Consider the following 22,523-nt stretch of genomic DNA (forward strand, 5'->3'; position numbering starts at 1 on the left):
AACTTTGTACTTCTCTGGATATAGGCAGAAAGATGGAGTTGACCACATCTGCCCAGAGTCACACCTTATATTCTAGGCAGAGTGTAAAACAGGAAAATGTGATCCTTTCATGGATTTGACAGCAGTGTGGTTACTTAATAATTATTGCCAATGCTACCAACTCTGTTTGTATTTTAAAAAGTCTAATATTAATCTCAAAAAATCTCTTTTCCAAAAAAAAATCTCTTTTCCTATTCTTTATGTAGATGTAAAAGAATTTTTTCTCAACATAGCCTCTCTTATAGAAAATTTACTCTTCAGAGGTTAACTTTGTCAGAACTGAATTTTTCACAAACTCTATATTCCTTAAATTTTCCACATGGTGTCCTCTCTTTGAATTATAAAGTAGGCACTTGGAGAAAATATTTCAGGCCAGCAGAGACTCAGAGTAAAGTCTTCAACAACGTTGTACAGGATTGGTGACTAGGTTATAGAAATAAAGATCTGTATTGGAATGACTCCCGCTTGGCTGGACATGTCATGAAAACAGGTAGCTGTGAATCCAACAACTGTGAGTACTTTCTTGCAGGATTATGTACTTAGATCAGCTGCTTCTAAATGGCCATACCCTGTTTTATATAAACCAGGCAGGGATTTGGGTACACAAAGCACATTTTATGTTCAGAATTCTGCATAATTTTTTCATTGATGAAATGCATTGTGATGATGTGGACTTAGGTTTACCTCCTGGGTTTCCACAGGATCTATCCTTCTTACATGCTTCCCAGGATCACTTGCTTCACAGATAGCTTTACAAACATTTATTTTAATTGGGGGATAATTGCTTTACAATATTGTATTGGTTTCTGCCATAAATCAGCATGAATCAGCCACAGCATACATATATCACCTCCTACCCCTCTAGATTGTCACAGTGCACCAGGCTGAGCTCCTTGTGTTATGCAGAAACTTCTCACTAGCTATCTGTTTTACATATGGTGATGTATATGTTTCAATGATACTCTCAATTAGTCACACCCTCTCCTTCCCCCACTGTGTCCACAGGTCTGTTCACTACATCTGTGACTGTATTCCTGCCCTACAGTTAGGTTCATCAGTACCATTTTTCTAGATTACATTATATGCGTTAATATATACTTCTTTTCCTCTATCTGACTTACTTCGTTAATATATGATACTTCTTTTCCTCTATCTGACTTACTTCACTGTCTATAATAGGCTCTCGGTTCATCCACCTCAGTTCAACTGACAGATTTGTTCCTTTTTATGGCTGAGTAATATTCTATTGAGTATATGTACCGCAATTACTATATCCATTCATTTGTCAATGGACATCTAGGTTGCTTCTGTGTCCCGGCTATTATAAATAGTGCTGCAGTGAACACGGGGTACATTTTTTTTTTAATTATGGTTTTCTCAGGGTATATGCCCAATAGTGGGATTGCTTGATCACATGGTAGTTTTACTCCTAGATTTTTAAGGAATCTCCATACTGTTCTCCTAAGTGGCTGTATTAATTTACATTCCCACTACAGATGTCTTTATATTAGTTACTTCCCCAATATAACTCATCTTTATCCTTATCTGATTTGGATATAAACAACATTTATAATTTTTACTACTTAAATTGAAACAGCTTCAAAACAGTGGTTAATCTTTTTGACTGTGGTATCTTTTGTAATGTTTCGATTCCCTCTGATTTTGAAAGTCCCAGTTCTAATTTAAAATGTATCAGGTCAGGGAAAAAAAGTTATAATTTTTCAGTATTATGTGCCTTTGACATGCCAAAAACATTCCTGGTTAACTGAATGATGATTGTTTACTTGGCATGTTTAACAACGTCTCTTAGATCCTTCCCAAATCTGCAGATGAACTGATTAGTGTCAGTTATTCTTCTTGTTAAAGGAGGGTTATTTTAGCATCTCAGTGTAACACCTGAGTTAGAAGTTCTGCATTTGAATGAGCCAGGAATAGCAGTGTTCTAGCTTAGGACATCAAACTAAAAAGGTTTGATGACAGAATGAATCATTATGATCATATATGAGAGTTTGTTGATAAAACTATTAAATAACAAGAATCTATTTGAAATTTGGAGTGGTTTTGATGAATATATAATCAAAAGAGCCTATTAGGGATATGGGGTAAGTTGTTGTATATATAATCAAAGAACATAATGATAATGGATAGAAATCAGCAGAAATGGGATTTTAACTTATTATCTTCTTACTCTACTTATTAATGTCTTAGAGAGAAAAAATTATATATACATATATCAGTAGTATGAAGGTATACTACTTTATACTACTACTATACTATTATATACTACTAGTAGTATAAATATATACTACTGAAAGGTATTTTTTGGTTCTATAGAAAATATATGAAATAGTTGCTTTGAATCAGTGAAAAGTTTTATCCTGAACCAGAGTCTCACTTTAAGAGATTTTAGTATAAAATGCAGTGTGCAATTTTTACTCTTAATTCTGTAAAAAAATCTCAGGGTTAATGCAATACATTCAGTTTTAAGGTATTTGAGTGACAAGATATGGACTACATTAATTGGTAGATGTCTAGAGCCTCCTCCACAACACTTTAAGGAATTATATGTATGTATATACACACATTAACTTCTGAAAATAATTTATAATATACCTATAATACTCTTCAGTGTGTTTTTTTTTAATTTTATTTTATTTTTAAACTTTACATAATTGTATTAGTTTTGCCAAATATCAAAATGAATCTGCCACAGGTATACATGTGTTCCCCATCTTGAACCCTCCTCCCTCCTCCCTACCCATACCATCCCTCTGGGTCGTTCTAGCAATCAGAATCCAACAACACATTAAAAAGATCATACACCATGACCAAGTGGGCTTTATCCCAGGGATGCAAGGATTCTTCAATATCCGCAAATCAATCAATGTAATACACCACATTAACAAATTGAAAAATAAAAACCATATGATTATCTCAATAGATGCAGAGAAAGCCTTTGACAAAATTCAACATCCATTTATGATAAAAACTCTCCAGAAAGCAGGAATAGAAGGAACATACCTCAACATAATAAAAGCTATATATGACAAACCCACAGCAAACATTATCCTCAATGGTGAAAAATTGAAAGCATTTCCTCTAAAGTCAGGAACAAGACAAGGGTGCCCACTTTCACCATTACTATTCAACATAGTTTTGGAAGTTTTGGCCACAGCAATCAGAGCAGAAAAAGAAATAAAAGGAATCCAAATTGGAAAAGAAGAAGTAAAACTCTCACTATTTGCAGATGACATGATCCTCTACATAGAAAACCCTAAAGAGTCCACCAGAAAATTACTAGAAATAATCAATGACTATAGTAAAGTTGCAGGATATAAAATCAACATACAGAAATCCCTTGCATTCCTATACACTAATAATGAGAAAACAGAAAGAGAAATTAAGGAAACAATTCCATTCACCATTGCAACGGAAAGAATAAAATACTTAGGAATATATCTACCTAAAGAAACTAAAGACCTATATATAGAAAACTATAAAACACTGGTGAAAGAAATCAAAGAGGACACTAATAGATGGAGAAATATACCATGTTCATGGATTGGAAGAATCAATATAGTGAAAATGAGTATACTACCCAAAGTAATTTATAGATTCAATGCAATCCCTATCAAGCTACCAACAGTATTCTTCACAGAGCTAGAACAAATAATTTCACAATTTGTATGGAAATACAAAAAACCTCGAATAGCCAAAGCGATCTTGAGAAAGAAGAATGGAACTGGAGGAATCAACCTACCTGACTTCAGGCTCTACTACAAAGCCACAGTTATCAAGACAGTATGGTACTGGCACAAAGACAGAAATATAGATCAATGGAATAAAATAGAAAGCCCAGAGATAAATCCACGCACCTATGGACACCTTATCTTTGACAAAGGAGGCAAGAATATACAATGGATTAAAGACAATCTCTTTAACAAGTGGTGCTGGGAAATCTGGTCAACCACTTGTAAAAGAATGAAACTAGACCACTTTCAGTGTATTTTAAAAAAGAGAGACTCTGTACCTTCAGATAGGGCATCTGACTCAGAGAACTAAGATATTACCATCCAGTATACATTTTCATGACCATTATTTTTTATTTCACTTCTCCATTGCAGTGATCAGCCTGAGTGGATGTGATGGAGGCAAACAAGACTCTGGTGACAGAATTTGTTCTCACAGAACTCACAGATCTCCCAGGACTACAGGTCCCTCTGTTCCTGGTGTTCCTGGTCATCTACCTCACCACCATGGCGGGCAACCTTGGACTGATTTTTCTCATCTGGAAGGACCCCCATCTTCACACCCCCATGGACTCATTCCTGGGCAGCTTGGCCTTTGCAGAGGCTTGCTCATCATCTTCTGTGATTCCCAAAATGCTTGTCAACACCTTAGACAAGAGTCAAATGATGTCTCTCTTTGAGTGCATGGCCCAATACTATTTTTTTGGTTCCAGTGCCACCACAGAATGTTTCCTCCTGGTGGTGATGGCCTATGACCGCTATGCAGCCATATGCAGCCCCTTACTTTACCCAGTGGTGATGTCCAACAGACTCTGCACTTGCTTGATAAGTGCATCATATGCAATTGGTTTTCTGCATCCTATAATACATGTAGGATTATTATCTAGATTAACTTTCTGCAGGTCTAATACAATACATCATTTCTACTGTGAAATCTTGCCACTTTTTACAATTTCTTGCACTGATCCATCTATTAATGCTTTGCTGCTTTTTATTTTTGCTGCTTTTATACAGGCTTTTACTTTTATTACCATCATGGCCTCATACACCTATGTCCTCTTTGCCATCCTGAAAAAGAAGTCTGAAAAGAGCAGGAGCAAAGCCTTCTCCACATGCAGTGCCCACCTGCTCTCTGTTTCCTTGTTTTATGGCACTCTCTTCTTCATGTATGTGTATCCTGGGTCTGACCAGGATCAATATCAGGATAAAATGTATTCACTGTTCTACACGATTATAATTCCCCTGCTAAACCCCTTTATTTATAGCCTAAGAAATAAGGAAGTTTTAGGTGCATTTGGAGAAGGCCATGGCACCCCACTCCAGTACTCTCGCCTGGAGAATCCCATGGATGGAGGAGCCTGGTGGGCTGCAGTCCATGGGGTAGCTAAGAGTCAGACACAACTGAGCGACTTCACTTTCCCTTTTCACTTTCATGCATTGGAGAAGGAAATGGCAACCCACTCCAGTGTTCTTGCGTGGAGAATCCCAGGGACAGGGGAGCCTGGTGGGCTGCCGTCTATGGGGTCGCACAGAGTCGGACACGACTGAAGCGACTTAGCAGCAGCAGCAGCAGCAGCAGGTGCATTTAGAAAAATGATAAAGAAATAAATATTTTTCAGGAAATCTTTCATTATTCTTTACTTTTTACTGTTTTTAAATAAGGTATAATGACTGTCTCTGGGTTTTCACATAATAGGGACTGCATGGATAGTTGTTAAATGAATGAACAATAATATTTAGTCTAGATATGCTTGTCTTAGTTATAAGTTAATGTGATCATCAAAGTAATGGATACAGTAAGAACAAACATCATTGACTTTTTGTTGTTTTAAATTACTTTTCAAGGATGAAAATGACAAATGAATCCCCATATTGCTAAATCTTTGCAATATGAACCCTTGTGTTTCCAGATACACATATCTAAAGCTCTTCTGAACTTATATTCTTTTAGAGGAAGATTCAGTCTGTGTAAATATTCTGTTGAAAAGGTACTCATGCCCTCCAAAATAATTATTGGGCAAGTAGTTTTTCAAAATCTTATCTTTAGTGGCTACTTATAATGATCCCAAATATATGAACATCAAATTAATATTGTTAGACTAAATATGACAACATACATTCCTCTTTAGGGCTTTGAAATTAATATTTCTAGATTTAAAATATTTTGAAAATTAATTATATCTGTGTTGCATTCATTGGAAGATATTAATTTAGCAAATGTTAATACAGTGAACTTTCTAGCAATACAATAAAATGTTGAGTCTTTAAGATGTTTTCTTTTTCAGTTTATTAAGTAATCTTACTGAGTACCTTTTTCAGAGCATTCATATACCAAGTGAATATATTTTCTCACCCCAGAATTGACAACAAGCTTAAATAGCAGGTGCTCTTGTTCAACTCATAATTATGTAGCTGAAATTGTTTTTTTTTTTCTTACAAGAACTTTGTATGTTTTGTGTTAATTAACCTTTGACAAAGGAGGCAAAAGTATACAACAGAGAAAGGACAGTCTCTTCAAGAAGTAGTGTTGAGAAAGCAGGACAGCTATATGGAAATCATGAAATTAGAATAAGCTCTCATACCATATACAAAAATAAACTCAAAATGGTTTAAAGACCTAAATATAAGACACAAGACCACAAGACTCCTAGAAGAGAACATAGGCAAAATCTTCTCTGACATAAATCTGTCTCCCAATGCAAAAGAAAGTAAAGTAAAATTAAACAAATAGGACCTGATTAAACTTTAAAGCTTTTGCACTGCAATGGAAACCAAAACAAAATGAAATGACAATCCAAAGAAAACATTTGTGAATAATACAAGGGCTTAAAATCCAAAATGTGCCAACAGCTCATGCAACTCAATATTAAAAAAAGAAAAACAATCCAATCGAAAATGGGCAAAACTCCTGAATAGACATTTTTCCAGAGAAAATACCCAGGCCAACAGGCACATGAAAAGATACACAATATCACTAATTATTAGAGAAATGTAAATGAAAGCCACATGGGCTATCACCTCACACTGGTCAGAAGGCTATTATCAAAAAGTCTAAAAATAGCAAATGTTAGAGGATGCAGAGAAAAGAAAACCCTTGTATACTGTTGAAGGGAATGCAAAATTGTGCAGCCATTATGAAAAACAGTATGGGGTTTCTTTATAGAACTAAAATGGGGTACCATATGATTCAGCAATCTTGCTCCTAGGTATATATCTCCAAAAGATGAAAACTAACTAAAAAAGATAGATGCATCCCAATGTTCATAGCAGCATTATTTGCAATTGCCAAGACATGGAAACAGCAACCCAAGTGCTCTTCAACATATGATTGGCTTAAGAAAATCTTCATATGTAGATATTAATCAATCATAAAAAAGAATGAAATATTGCTTTTTGCAGCAACATGGGTGGATCTAGAGAACATTATACTATGGACAGAGAAAGACAAATATTACATAACACTTATATGTGGAATCTAAAACAATACAAATGTAAAAAAAAATAAAAATAAAACAATACAAATGTATGTATGTGTTAGTTGCTCAGTCGTGTCCAACTCTTTGCAACCCCATGGACTATATAGCCCACCAAACTCCTTTATCCATGGAATTCTCCAAGCAAAAATACTGGAGGGGGTTGCCAATCCTTTCTCCAGGAGATCTTCCTGACCCAGGGATTGAACCCAGGTCTCCCACATTGCAGGCAGATTCTTTAACATCTGAGCCACCAGGGAAGTCCTATTTGATCAGATGTTTTCAACTCTTTGCCACATGAACTGTAGGCTGCCAAACTCCTTTTTGCTTGGAATCCTCCAGGCAAGAATACTGGAGTAGGTAGCCATTCCCTTCTCCAAGGGATCTTCTCGACCCAGGGATCGAACCTGAGTCTTCTGCACTGCAGGCACATTCTTTACCATCTGAGCCACCAGGGAAGCCCAATACAAATGAATCTATGTACAAAACAGAAACAGATTCATAGACATAAAAAAAAAAAAAACTGATTTATGGTTACCAAATAGAGAAAGTAAAGGGGGAAGAGGAAAATTAGAGGTACGTAATTCCCTTCTCCAGAGGATCTTCCAAACCCAGGGATTGAACCCAGGTCTCCTGCATTGCATGCAGATTCTTTACCATCTGAACCATCAGGGAAGCCTAGATACAAACTACTACACATAAAATAGATACACAGATACACAGAGGATTTAATGTGTGCCACTGGGAACTAACTGTATTCAATATCTTCTAATAATTTATAATGGAAAATAATCAGAAAAAATAAAAAAAAAACAATCTGCTGTACACCTATAATGTAAATCAAATATACTTTAATAAAAGAAAAACCCTAGTCCTGGGTTTCACTATTGCAAAACAAATATAACACTATATAAAATTTCCTCCATACTCATAAGGGGTATCTTTGGAGATGATTTTCAAGTTATTACTATGCTAAGGGACAGGAACATCTTTTGGCTTGAAAAGGCATGAACAAACCATAATTCGAAGAGAATGAAAGTTGCCCTTTTTCTGAGGCCACCTCATGCAAGATTTCCACATCCTAAATGTTTGTGAGAGGAAATCTTAGCAATCAAGAGGGTTGTTGGGTAAATACATACATTTATTTCTGGTGATTCTGTGGTTTAACATTTTTTTAGTAGTTCAATTCTTGCAGGTATTCAAAGCACCTCAGATAAACACTGCTAGACCATGGTTTCCTCTAACATTTAAAGGATTGCAACTGCCTGTGACCTTTAGAATAGACTTCCTCAGAACAAGCAGTTCAACTAGTCCTTTAGGGGTTTCCCCATGCAAACTGTGGGGTCTGCCGGCTTCATTCAATGGAAATTTTGCATCTCAGAATAGTGTATTAGTTGTAACCTAGTGTGATTCTCAGAAACTCAAAGACTGCAATGGTGATGATCCTCAATAAATCCTTATTTGTTTTACTATCCTAGTCTTTGCAAAAACTGTATAGGGCATAGCTGATAATGGTAGAAACCAGAACCAGCCTTGCAGAAATTTTCAATGCAATATCTGGTATGAGATATATGCTACTGATGTGTGGAAAATGTATTTTGCAAATACCAGTCATGAATGAGGATTAGAAGTATTTTATATTAATCTGGGAAGGGTAACAGTATAAACTGAAGGTCTTGCCCCAGGGATATATGAAGAAAATTATATTTATGACAATATGTTAATTGAACCTGATAAGTACTATGGATACCTTTGTAAAGTTCATATGCTCCACAGGATGCCAGAAAAATCATATAAGAATTGCATTTTGGGTGGAGAAAAGGGAACTGCCTTGCACTGTTGGTGGGAATATAAATTGATACAGTCAGTATGGAAGACATTATGGAGATTCCTTAAAAAATTAGGAATAAAACTACCATATGACCCAACAATCCCAATACTGGGCACATACCCTGAGAAAATCATAACTGAAAAAACCTCATGTATCACAGTGTTCATTGCAGCACTATTTATAATAGCTAGAACATGGAAGAAATGTAGATGTCCATCAACAGATGAAGGGATAAAGAAGCTGTGGTACTGATATACAATGGAATATTACTCAGCCATAAAAAGGAACACATTTGAGTCAGTTTTAATGAGGTGGATAACCTAGAGCCTATTATAAAGAATGAAGTAAGTCAGAAAGAGAAAAACAAATAACATATATTTATGCATATTTATGAAATCTAGAAAGATGGTACTGATAAATCTATTTGCGGGGCAGCAATGGGGATACAGACATAGAGAACAGACTTACGGACCCAATGGGGAGTAAGAAGAACAGGGTGACAAATGGAGAGAGTAGCATGGAAATATGTACACTAACAAATGTAAAACCGATAGCCAGTGGGAATTTGTTGTGTGATTCAGGGAACTGGTACTCTGTGACAACCTAGAAGGGTTGGATGGCACAGGAATTAGGAGGGAGTTTCAAGAGGGAGGAGACATATGTATACCTGTGGCTGAGCCATGTTGATATTCATCAGAAACCAACACAATATTGTAATTATCCTGCAATTAAAAACAAATAACTTAAAAAATCTCATTTTGGGAGTGTGTAATTATATCATGTGGCAAGATGATATGTATTAACAATTGTTGGTATCTACACAAGGAAGAGACATAGTTGGTTTGCTGGAGAGAATAAAGTATTACCTTGAAACCATAGCTTTCTGTTGAGCTAGGTACTAGATGGGAATTGGGTTTGACTAATTTTCAATTAGTTTGACTCTGGTTGGGAGAAGCTGAGAGTGTTCTACAAGTGGAAAGGAGGATAAAACAGGTAAATCATAAACAAATAAGTACAGAAGAAGAAATCATTAGCTGATAACCAAATCCATATAACCATTTTGTTCTTTTTCTAGATACACGGCCTCAGTTTTTAACTGACTGCAGTATTATTATTGAGGTTAGGATTGCAAGTGATATACTGGCTCATAAGCGCCTCACAGTTGGAATCCCCTGTAAATTTTCCCCTTCAAGCTTGATCCAGATGAGAACACAATCACTGAAGAAAGTTATGTGTGGGGACTTCCCTGGCAGTGTAGTGGTTAAGACTTCACCTTCCACTGCAGGGGGTGCAGGTTCAATTCCTTGTTGGGGAGTTAGGATCCCACATGCTTTGTGGCCAAAATGCCAAGGCTTAAAGCAGAAGCAATACTGAAAGTTGTGTGTGGAAAATGCCTGAATGATAAGATGGAGCCTAGGACTCTGGATCATCAGTTGGGGTAGAATAATCAAACAGTTAGGAACATGTGATCTATACTCACCATGAACAAGAAGTTACCTTCTATTTTCTCAATTTACTTAGATATTGAAAATTATCTATAAGTTCAATTAATGTTACTGTACATGATACACACATACAATGCAATAAAATTCCTTAACTGCATACAGTTAATTATTGGGCCTATTTCTCAGTACAGGGACATGTATACGAGGCTTAAGAATTTCAGTTGTTAACAGAAACAGACCTACAGATTTAGAGAGCGAACTTATGGTTACCAGGGGATTAGGGTCGGGGAGAGGGACAGGTAGGGAGTTTGGGATTGATATGTACACATTGCTATATTTAAAATGCGTAATGGAGCTTCCCTGGTGGTCCAGTGGTTGAGAGTTTGCCTTGCAGTGTGGGGGGACATGGGTTTGATCTCTGTTCAGGAAACAGGGACCCCACATTCTGGGGAGCAAGTGAGCCCATGGCCCACAACTCTAGAGTCTGTGTGCCACAACTATGGAGGTTGTGGGCCACAACTACAGAGTCTGTGTGCCACAACTATAGAGTCCATGCATCACAACAAAAGATCCCACATGACCCAAGGAGGATTCTGTGTGTTGCCACTAAGACCTGAAACAGCCAAATAATTTCTTTTTTAAAAGATAAATAACCAACAATGACCTATTATATAGCACAGGGAACTCTGCTCAATATTTTATAACAAACTAAATGGAAAAAGAATTTGAAAAAGAATAGATACATGGATATGTATAATTGAATCACGTTTCTGTACACCTGAAAAGAACACAACATTGTTAATCAGGTATACTCCAATATAAAATAAAAAACTAAAAAAGAATTTCAGTTGTTATTTTATTTTCAATGAGAAATTATTAACAACATTTAAATGGCTGCAAGCATGTGTTACGGTGTGGTATTGAAACAGTATACATTTTATAAGAATCAGTGTGGTGTCAGTGTGGAAAATAGATTAGATGACTGTGTTAGAAGTTGTAGATAGTATAGTTAGGAGGTTATGTAATAAGCCAGGCAAGAGATGAATGTATTTTATATTTTAGTACTGACTGCGTAATAAGAAATAGTTGGATTTAAGACATATTTAGTAGATAAACTTTTGGTTTGTGACCTTATTTCCTATGACAGGAAACCCTCGAAGAATACCAGGTTTGAGGGCGGAATAGAGGAAGACCATAATTTCAGATTTGGACATGTTAATTCTAAGGTACCTTTAGGAGTTTCAAGTGAGCAAGTCAGGTAGGTAGTTGGGGAGTGGCAGCATTAAGAAAAATAAGAGGAAGGAAAAATAGCTTATTCTAAATTCTATTCAGCAACATTTTATAAACATGCCCTGATAGTGAACTTTAAGGATATTATGTTTAGTTTTAATTATTATAACTAAAAGTGTATGATGATTTGATGATTAGCTTACAATGCCCAGTAGAACAACTTTGACTTCATCCTACCTACTGGGAGTACTTTGGAAGCATTAAGGGAATTTCAAAACTTTTTAAGAATGGGTTTGCAAATAGGAGAAAGAAATGTTATATCCTTCCAGTTTTGCGTTTCCAAGGAAAAGCAATGCTTGAATCGTTGTGCTTCATTTCTGTACCTTTTGTCTCCTTTGAGAAAACCAGCACGTTTTCAGTTTCCCATATCTTACAGGACCTGGGTGAGGATGCAGACATTTTCATAGTTTTTATTATAGCTTTGTAATTTGTATTATAAGAAAATATCTAAATAAGATATTAAAACTGTATACAGGCCTTTTCCTTTTTGAAGTCAGCAAACAAATCTGAGCAAGCAGGTAAATGTTTGCGTGAACAAGCATATTCTAATTTCAGTTAGAATTTTTACTGTGTAGATTGCACATCTGTTGAGGTATTTTTAAATAATAAACTTTGATTAATAGAAGAATGAAAAATAGGAAAAAATAGTAATGATAAGAAAAAAATCAGAGTGTATTTTATAATAACTTATTTGTAAGTTTTCAGAATGGGAATTCTGGCTTCAGCTTTATTATATATAATAAAAATTCTTTAAGTACATGGAATCATGAATATGTACACTAAGGTCACTAAAGGTAACTTCAAAAGACTTTTCATATTATCTAACTCTTGAGAAAAAAATATATTACAGGAGCTAAAAGTAAGGTTGGCAATGATTTGGTTATTTGAGGTTCTAAAAGGAGTTGGGCCAATTTATGCAGGGTAACTATTTCTTAAGGTTCTTAATTTCCAATTAATATTTCATATATATATATATATATATATATATATATATATATATATATGCTGCTTTACTCATGGAACTATTATTCTTTCCCGCTCTTCTACTTCCTTATTGTCTCCACTCTTACTCCAGAAAAACCAGTACTGTAAACTCAGTGTCTATTATTCACATGTCCTCCATGTAAAGGAGAGATTTAAAAAATACATTGCTTGTTTTACAATGATGAGACCATAGATTTTACACTTCTTTGGATCTATCTCTTCTGAAATAACTATACATTGTGGAAATTCCAAATTTAAATTAGGTAGAATAGCTCTTTTTTCATGACTGAATTATATCCTGTAATATGAATGTACTCTGGTTTATTTAACCATTTCACTATTGACACATCTGGTCTGTGCTTGTTGTTCAGTTACTAAGTTGTGTCTGACTCTGTGATCCCATGGACTGCAGCATGACAGGCTTTCTTATCCTTCACTATCTCCCTGAGTTTACTCAAAGTCATCTCCGTTGAGTTGGTGATGTCATCCAACCATCTCATCCTCTGTTGCCCCCCTTTTCCTCTTACCCTCACTCTTTCCCAGAATCAGGATCTTTTCCAATGAGATAGCTCTTCACATCAGGAGGCCAAAGTATTGGAGCTTCAGCTTCAGTATCTGTCATTCCAATGAATAGTAGGGTTGATTTCCTTTACGATTGACTGGTTTGATCTTCTTGCTGTCCTAGGGACTCTCAGGAATCTTTTCCAGCATCACAATTTGAAAGCATCAATTCTTTGGCGTTCAGTCTACTTTATGGTCAAACTCTCACATCCATACATGACTACTGGAAAAACCATAGCTTTGATTAGATGGACCTTTGTTGTCAAAGTGATGTCTTTGCTTTTTGATAAACTGCTTAGGTTTTTCACAGATTTCTTCTAAGGAGCAAGAGTCTTTTAATTTCATGGCTGCAGTCACTGTCTACAGTGATTTTTGAGCCTAAGAAAATAAAATCTGTCACTGTTTCCTTTCTTCCTCCATTTATTTGCCATGAAGTGATGGACCAGATGCCATGATCTTACTTTTCTGAATGCTGAGTTTGAAGCCAGCTTTTTCACTCTCCCTTTTCACCCTCATCAAGAGGCTCTTTAGTTCCTCTTCATTTTCTGCCATCAGGGTGGTATCATCTTCATATTGAGGTTGTTGATATTTCTTCGGTAATCTTGATTCCAGGTGTGAGTCATCCAGTCCAGTGTTTTGCATGATGTACTCTGCATATAAGTTAAATAAGCAGAATGACAGTATACAGCTCATTCTGTATATGTATTGACATACTCCTCTCCCAATTTTGAGAACCCCATGAAACAGCATGGTCTTTGCTACTCTGAACAATAATGCATTGACTATTCTTTGTATATTTATCTTTGTATAGCAGTGCTTTGATCTCCAGGGTATATATATAAAATGATAGATGAAAGGATATATGTATTTTAAGCTAAATGGATTTGTATAAAATTGCTTTTCAAAAAGGCTGTTGCAATTCATAGTTCCATGAGTAATATATGAAAGTAACACTTTTTTCACTTCAGTCAACAAGGAGTATTTTTATTCATTTCTGCTATTCTGATACATGAGAAAGGAGGTATCCACCTGTTTTTGTGTGTCTATTCATGTACACGTGTATTTGTGACATAGAAATTTAGGTATCTTTTCATTTTATTTATTGGTTATTTTGATTTCTTCATCTGTAAACTTGCTTATTTTCATCCTTTACATTCTTCTATTAAATTCCTTGCCTTTAAAAAAACTATACTTTAGTTATTTTATATGATAGACATAAATCTATGTCTTTAATATACATGCAAGACATCTTTCCAAACTAATTACATACTCTTTGACTCTGTTGGATATTATTTTCTATGCATTCAAGCTATCTATTTTACTGGGTTTCTTCTCTTGAATAGTAATTTTTCTATTCATTATGTTACATTATTGCCTTCTCAGTTACTTAGGCAATATCTATGGTGTGGGGAGGAGAAGGCAATGGCACCCCACACCAGTACTCTTGCCTGGAAAATCCCATGGATGGAGGAGGCTGGTAGGCTGCAGTCCATGGGGTCGCTAGGAGTCGCACACGACTGAGCGACTTCACTTTCACTTTTCACTTTTATACACTGGAGAAGGAAATGGCAATCCACTCCAGTGTTCTTGCCTGGAGAATCCCAGGGACGGCGGAGCCTGGTGGGCTGCCGTCTATGGGGTCGCACAGAGTCAGACACGACTGAAGCGACTTAGCAGCAACAGCAGCATGGTGTGGGGCAGGAGCCTTAACAGTACTTAGTAATATTTCCAGACAGATAGCAAACTGTCAGCATAACCCATTAAATCAATTGTCCTTTTCCTACTGAACTGAAATATCATATTTTTCATGCCACATTCCCATATATATTGGAACCTACTTCTGAGTTCTGTATTCTGTTGCACTGATCCTCTGGCTTCTTCTTATGCCACTACATTGTTTTGATTACCATGTCTCTACATTATTGTTCAACATCAGTTAAGGTATTCTTGACTACTCAATGTTTATATATTTCTTGGGCAGAACGAGAAGTTATTTCCTCCATATCAATTTTAAGATGAGTTCATGCAAATCTAAAAACTGTTGTTACCCATGTTAGATTGAAAAGGATTTGCATGAAAATTACCTATCGATTTAGGTGAATATAATTTTAAAATATTTCATTACAGATAATTTTGAGTGTATATAAAAGTAGATAAGTGAAGGTACAAATTTTGAACTACTAACTAAATGAGAAGCATGTCTTATATGTCTGTAACATAAAAATTCAATGTTTTTATGACTCTTTTGTGAATGTTCCCTCTCTTAGTCTTTCATTTTAGAGATTAGCTGGTTGGATATGGCAGAAGAAAATATGACTCTGGTGATAGAATTTGTTCTCACAGGACTCACAGATCTCCCAAGGCTTCAGGTCCCCCTTTTCCTGGTGTTCCTGGTCATCTACCTCACCACCATGGCGGGCAACCTCGGACTGATTTTTCTCATCTGGAAGGACCCCCATCTTCACACCCCCATGTACTCATTCCTGGGCAGCTTGGCCTTTGTAGATGCTTGCTCGTCATCTTCTGTGACTCCCAAGATGCTTGTCAACACCTTAGACAAGAGTCAAATGATATCTCTCTTTGAGTGCATGGCCCAATACTATTTTTTTGGTTCCAGTGCCACCACAGAATGTTTCCTCCTGGTGGTGATGGCCTATGACCGCTATGCAGCCATATGCAGCCCCTTACTTTACCCAGTGGTGATGTCCAACAGACTCTGCACTTGCTTGATAAGTGCATCATATGCAATTGGTTTTCTGCATCCTATAATACATGTAGGATTATTATCTAGATTAACTTTCTGCAGGTCTAATATAATACATCACTTCTACTGTGAAATTTTGCCACTTTTTGCAATTTCTTGCACTGATCCATCAATTAATGCATTAGTGGTTTTTATTTTTGCTGCTTTTATACAGGCTTTTACTTTTACAGGTATTATAGTCTCCTATATTTGTGTCCTCTTTGCCATCCTGAAAAAGAAGTCTGAAAAGGGCAGGAGCAAAGCCTTCTCCACATGCAGTGCCCACCTTCTCTCTGTTTCCTTGTTCTATGGCACTCTCTTCTTCATGTATGTGCGTCCTGGGTCTGGCCAGGATCAATATCAGGATAAAATGTATTCACTGTTCTACACAATTATAATTCCCCTGCTAAACCCCTTTATTTATAGCCTAAGAAACAAGGAAGTTTTAGGTGCACTTAGAAAAATAATAAAGATTTAAATATTTATCAGGAAAACATTCATAGTTTTTCCTTTTTACTCTCCATTTACATAAAGTATAATAACTGGACCTGGGTTTTGCACATAGGGACCAGCTAAGATGGAGAGGGAAATGGCAACCCACTCCAGTGTTCTTGCCTAGAGAATTCCATGGACAGAGGAGCCTGGAGGGCTGCAGTCCATGGGGTCGCAAAAGAGTTGGACACGACTGAGCGACTACCACACACACACACACAACCCCCCCACAGCTAATAAGTTTTTAATTCGATTAATAATAATATTTAGACTAGATATGCTTGCCTTAGTTATAAGTGAACCTAGGTTCTAAAAATAACTGATGAATAGGGTAAGATATTACTTACTTGTTGTGAATGAAACTGCAGTTCCCAAATCGCTAAGCTTGAAATATGTATAAGCTTTTCTATTTCCAGATATAATGTTTAAAATTTTTATGAACTTATATTCTATTAAATAAAGATTCAAGTCCATGCGAAATTTCTATTAAAAAGTATGCCTGTCCTCCAAAATAATTCTTGAGCATATAATTTTTCAAAACACTCTCTTTTGTTAATATTTGGAGAAGGAAATGGCAACCCAGTCCAGTATTCTTGTCTGGGAAATCCCATGGATGGAGGAGCCTGGTGGGCTACAATCCATGAGATTGCAAGAGACTGACATGACTTAGTGACTAAACTACTAAAAAATAATGAATCTTGAGGCAGTTAAATAAAAATTTCTAATGGTTTTAATAGTAATTTTACAAATTAAGTTAGTTTGTATCACATTCCTAAAAGGGTATGAAAATTAAAAAATACTTAAAATAATTAATTTTCTTGTAATATGATTAAAAGTTCTGAGTTTTCAAAAACTTCTTAATTTATTAAATAATCTTACTGAGTTTCTTTTCCTGATTGACTACTGATTGAATTATATACTGATTGAGTGTGTGTGTGTGTGTGTGTGTGTGTGTTTGTATCAGGAATTGGCAGCTACACGAATTGGGATGTATACTTGATCAAATCATAGTTACATAATTTAAATGGATTTTTTCCTTACAAAAACTATGCATAGTTTCCATCTGGCCCTTTTGCTCCTTGCCTCCTAACTATATAACATTTGGCCTTGTGAATACCCTAGTGAAAAATAACGGAAATGATATCCCCATGAACAGGACACATTCTCCTGACCCCTAGTCTATTGATTTGAGCAAATAAACAATAATTTGTGGGTCAGATACCCCAAAGCCCCAGGTGGGCAGACTGCCTTCAGCACAGTGTGTTTAGGATTTGTTTAATCAGACCCTTGATCCTGTGGTGCATCTGAGTTCTGACCCTGTTGTGAAGACTTATTCTAAGCAGGTTGCTCTCTGTGGATGCAGAAGCTCTGTAGGAGTTCCTGTCTCCATCTCTTCATAGTCAAAGCCAGTGGCAAAGCTTTCTTTTTATTATGTGCCACATAGATGGTTTAGGCTTGGCCATTATGCAATTGCTATATGTCAATAGATAGTCATTGACATATCTATTGGTTGGTTTGAAATCCACATAATACCTATATACCATGAGAACTGGGGCATTTCAGGTAATGCTCAATCCAGTTTACAGCATATCATAAAAAGGAATAACTTTTGACGTGTCAGACCCTGTTGATAACAAGTGACAGAAGCAGTAAATGAATAAACGCCATCAACTAGGTCTTGAATATTTTCTTCTTCCTCACCCAGAGAGTACAGATTATGGTTCTCACTCTTGGTTATCAACCCAAACCAAGCAAATTAGAATCTGTAGGAGGCGTTCTCAGGCACTGGTAGTTTTATAAACCTCTCCAAGTGATTCTAACGTACAGCCAATGTTGATAATGACTGGAAACAACTGTGACACTTAACAAGTTTTCCATGAAGATAGATGATTAGCAATTCACAAAAAGCTAACTGTAATTATTCCCTAAGAAATCCTTTTCTTGCCTTATTAGAGTCTCATATTTAAGCAGGTACTAAATTTTAGTTGGACAGCTCTCCATTTTCTGTCCATATTATATGGTATTAAAATCAATCTGCTGAATATCAGCTGAACTATTATAAAATGTCTACTAGGTATTTAATTTATATAGTTGGAGCATACAGCCTGTATATAATATTTAATTTGGTCACTTAAGCAGAAGAGGAGACAATAATATAGAGATTTTTCACTTGAGTTTGTCATTATCAAACTTAGATGAGCATGAGCCCACAGCTGTTGGAGTCAGCAAATCATTGGTGGGCTGGGCCTTAGGTTTTTCTTTTTTTTTTTTAATTTTTTAATTTATTTTAATTTATTTTTATTTTTTATTATTTTTTTTTATTTTTAAACTTTACAAAATTTTATTAGTTTTGCCAAGTATCAAAATGAATCCGCCACAGGTATACATGTGTTCCCCATCCTGAACCCTCCTCCTTCCTCCCTCCCCATACCATCCCTCTGGGTCGTCCCAGTGCACTAGCCCCAAGCATCCAGTATCATGCATTGAACCTGGACTGGCAACTCGTTTCATACATGATATTTTACATGTTTCAATGCAATTCTCCCAAATCTTCCCACCCTCTCCCTCTCCCACAGAGTCCATAAGACGGTTCTACACATCAGTGTCTCTTTTGCTGTCTCGTACACAGGGTTATTGTTACCATCTTTCTAAATTCCATATATATGCGTTAGTATAGGTTTTTCAATATTCAGAAGATTCTCAGGTGATTCTGATGCATCTGTAGGCATTGGACCACATTTTGAAGGTCAAAGGACTAATATTGCTCAAGCATCCATGGCCAGCAAGTTGGAGTCTGAATTCTGATTTCTTCCTAATAGGAAAGCCTACCTACTATGGCCTGAATGTGTGTATCACCTCAGCACACATATACTGAAAATTCAAGCCCCAAAGATGATAGCTTCCCTGGTGGCTCAGAAGGCAAAGAATCTGCCTGCAATGTAGGGGACCCAGGTTTGATCCCTGGGTAGGAAGATCCTTTGGAGAAGAGAATGACTACCCACTCCTTTATTGTTACCTAGAGAATTCCATGGACAGAAGAGCCTGGCGGGCTATTGCCATGGGGTCACAAAGAATCAGACACAACTGAGTGACCTTCACTATTCACTCACCAAAGATGATGGTAGGGCTTTGGGGAGTTGCTTAATCCATGCAGTGGAACCACATAAATGGGATGAGTGGAGTGTCATGTGGTGAAGTCTCATAAATGGGATGAGAGTCTTATATAAGGGGTTTCAGAGAGATCCCTACTTTTATTCTTCATGTGAGGACACAGTGAGAACATGTAGGCGATGAACCAGGGAAAGGGTCTTCACCAGAATTAGGTCATTTTGGCACCTTGATTTGGACTTCCCAACCTCCAGAAATGTGAGAAATAAATTTCTGTTGTTCCTAAACTATCCAGTCTAGTGAATATGCTTTTATGGCAGCCCAAATGGGCTAACACATGACATCATATTTAATTATTACTTCAAGACTTTCAAAGTGTGTTCATCTGAATCATCTTAATTGATAATGAGGTGGTATTTCCTCCATTTACAAATCAGGCAGCCTGGAGCAGTGGAAAAGCACAGGTTGTCAACTCAGAAGAACTTTTTTTTTTTTTTTCCCGAATCTCAAATGAGGCTAAAAGTGATCACAAGAACCTCCATTATATTTGCTAATGCATAGAGTGAATAAAGAATGTTTGAGGCTAACTCAGTAGACAGTGCCTTAATTTCTTCATGTGTACAATGAGTATAATAATATGTACTTGTGATGTCTCCATACATAGGAAATCCTAAAGATGCAATCAGAAAACTACTAGAGCTAATCAACAGATTTAGTGAAGTTGCCGGATACATGATCAATACAGAGAAATCACTTGCTTTCCTATATACTAACAATGAAAGATTGGAAAGAGAAATTAAGGAAAGAATCCCATTCACCACTGCAACAAAAAGAATAGAGTACTAGGAATAAACCTACCTAAGGAGACAAAAGGGCTGTATGCAGAAAACTATAGGACACTGGTGAAAGAAATCAAAGATGACCCAAATGTAGAGATACACCATGGTCTTGGGTTGGAAGAATCAATACTGTGAAAATGACTATACTACCCAAAGCAATCTACAGATTCAGTGCAATACTATCAAAATACCAATGGCATTTTTCACAGAACTAGAGCAAAAATCTTAAAATTTGTATGGAAACACAAAAGATCCCAAATAACCAAAGCAATATTGAGAAAGAAAAACAGAGCCAGAGGAATCAACCTTTCTGACTTTAAAATATACTACATAGCTACAGTAAACAAATTTTTATTGATCTCAGAAGTTGTACATGTCTGCCAAGTACATATAGGTCTGGCATATATCTTGCCAAGCTTAACATGAATATGATTATGTGACTATTATGTGTATTCATAATTACAGCTTTTGATGATGATGTAGCCAAGGAAACAGCCCAAAAGTTTTCAAACTAATAAGAAAATAGGAGTCATATATCATTCAACTGAAGTTATTTTTGAAAAGTTATATGTAGCACACTCATAATATTATTTACATATAGAAATGTTTATATAAATTATGTTTATATAAATGTATATATAGCTTCTGTGTATAATTGTACATAAAAACCCAAAAGATAGCTGCAATGATCAGTGATTAGTGAAATTAGAAGAATTTTTTTCCTCTGTACTTTCTACATTTTCCATTTTTTTCTACAATTAAACAGTGATTCTTTTGTTTTTAAAAGAAAGAAATGGGCTATAAAAGTAATAGTTTAAGAACAATATGTTTGTAATGATTTGTTGATTAGTGTATAATGCCTGGTAGGCTGGTTGTATTCTATAGGGAATTTTTTGATGGCTTTGGGGGAACTTCAATATTGTCTTCACTAACAGATTTTAAGATGGAAGATATAAATACCTTTTTCTTCAAAGTGCATTTTTGAAGGAAATTAATTGCGGATGAATATTTGTTTTGATATCTTTGTTCTTATACACTGAGCTGTTCATGAAAGTCTATATTTCTTTGTATCTTCTTATAGGAATTAGGTGAAAACACAATGCTATTATTGTCATTATTCTTTCCATAAAAAGTGTAGAACAAATTTACTTTTAGTACCTAGAGTCTCTCATTAGCTGTCAAAATATTTAAAATTCTTTTCAGATTGTTTTTCTACCAAATAGAACAGAAAGTAACCCTAAACTGAATAAATATACATTATATTCTCTAAACCCTATGGATACAAAGCTATATACTTGGAGAATGAAGACTTGAATTCATGCTATTACATATAGAGTTCTTAACCACTATGCTATGCTACTTACTAAATAGCAAAGAGGACTCTTAGTTTCATAAGCTGTGGGCCTATTTTCCTTAGAAAATTCAGTGCACTATAGATGAGAATCTTAAAATGAGGTCATAAAGTGCATACTCATTTAATAATTCAGAAGCAGAAAATTAGCTTCAGAAAATTGGTTACGTTTTTGTGAAAATTTTCTTTTCCAGAATAATGGGCCATAGAACGAATCTATTTAATATTTTTATCTGTAAAAGTGGAATTCATTCTGGCCTTTACTGTAGTTTCACAGAATCTGAAGATTTTCCAGCAGTGAAGAATCATAGGGTTATGGAGCTGTTAGGACAGTCTACGTCTTCGGCTTCATCCTGGTTCTTGTTTACTTTGTACTTCTCTGGAAATAGGCAGAAAGATGGAGTTGACCACATCTGCCCGGAGCCACATCTTATATTCGAGGCAGAGTGTAAAACAGGATAATATGCTCCTTTCAGTGATTTGACAGCAGTGTGCTTACTTAATAATCACTGCCAATTTAACCAACTCTCTGTACTTTTGTCTAATATTAATCCCCAACCATCTCTTTTCCTATTCTCTATGAAGATGTAGAAGGACTTTTTCTCAACATAGCCTCTC

General features: G+C 35.9%; 2 protein-coding genes across 2 annotated transcripts; both read left to right on the top strand.

The window, feature by feature from the left end:
* Positions 1 to 4,181: 4,181 nt before the first annotated feature.
* Positions 4,182 to 5,384, top strand: LOC133254226 (olfactory receptor 5AC1-like; the record flags this gene model as incomplete). Its single annotated transcript, XM_061428423.1, has 2 exons — positions 4,182 to 5,076; positions 5,368 to 5,384. Coding segments are annotated over exons 1-2 (909 nt in total), but the record flags the coding sequence as incomplete, so codon positions are not given.
* A 10,285-nt stretch (positions 5,385 to 15,669) lies between these two features.
* LOC133239393 (olfactory receptor 5AC1-like) lies at positions 15,670 to 16,593 on the top strand. The gene has a single exon (XM_061407159.1). The coding sequence runs from the start codon at positions 15,670 to 15,672 to the stop codon at positions 16,591 to 16,593; it is 924 nt and encodes a 307-aa protein (XP_061263143.1).
* Positions 16,594 to 22,523: the final 5,930 nt, after the last annotated feature.

The sequence above is a fragment of the Bos javanicus genome, chromosome 1 (assembly GCF_032452875.1).
Source record: "Bos javanicus breed banteng chromosome 1, ARS-OSU_banteng_1.0, whole genome shotgun sequence".
Lineage (NCBI taxonomy): Eukaryota > Metazoa > Chordata > Mammalia > Artiodactyla > Bovidae > Bos > Bos javanicus.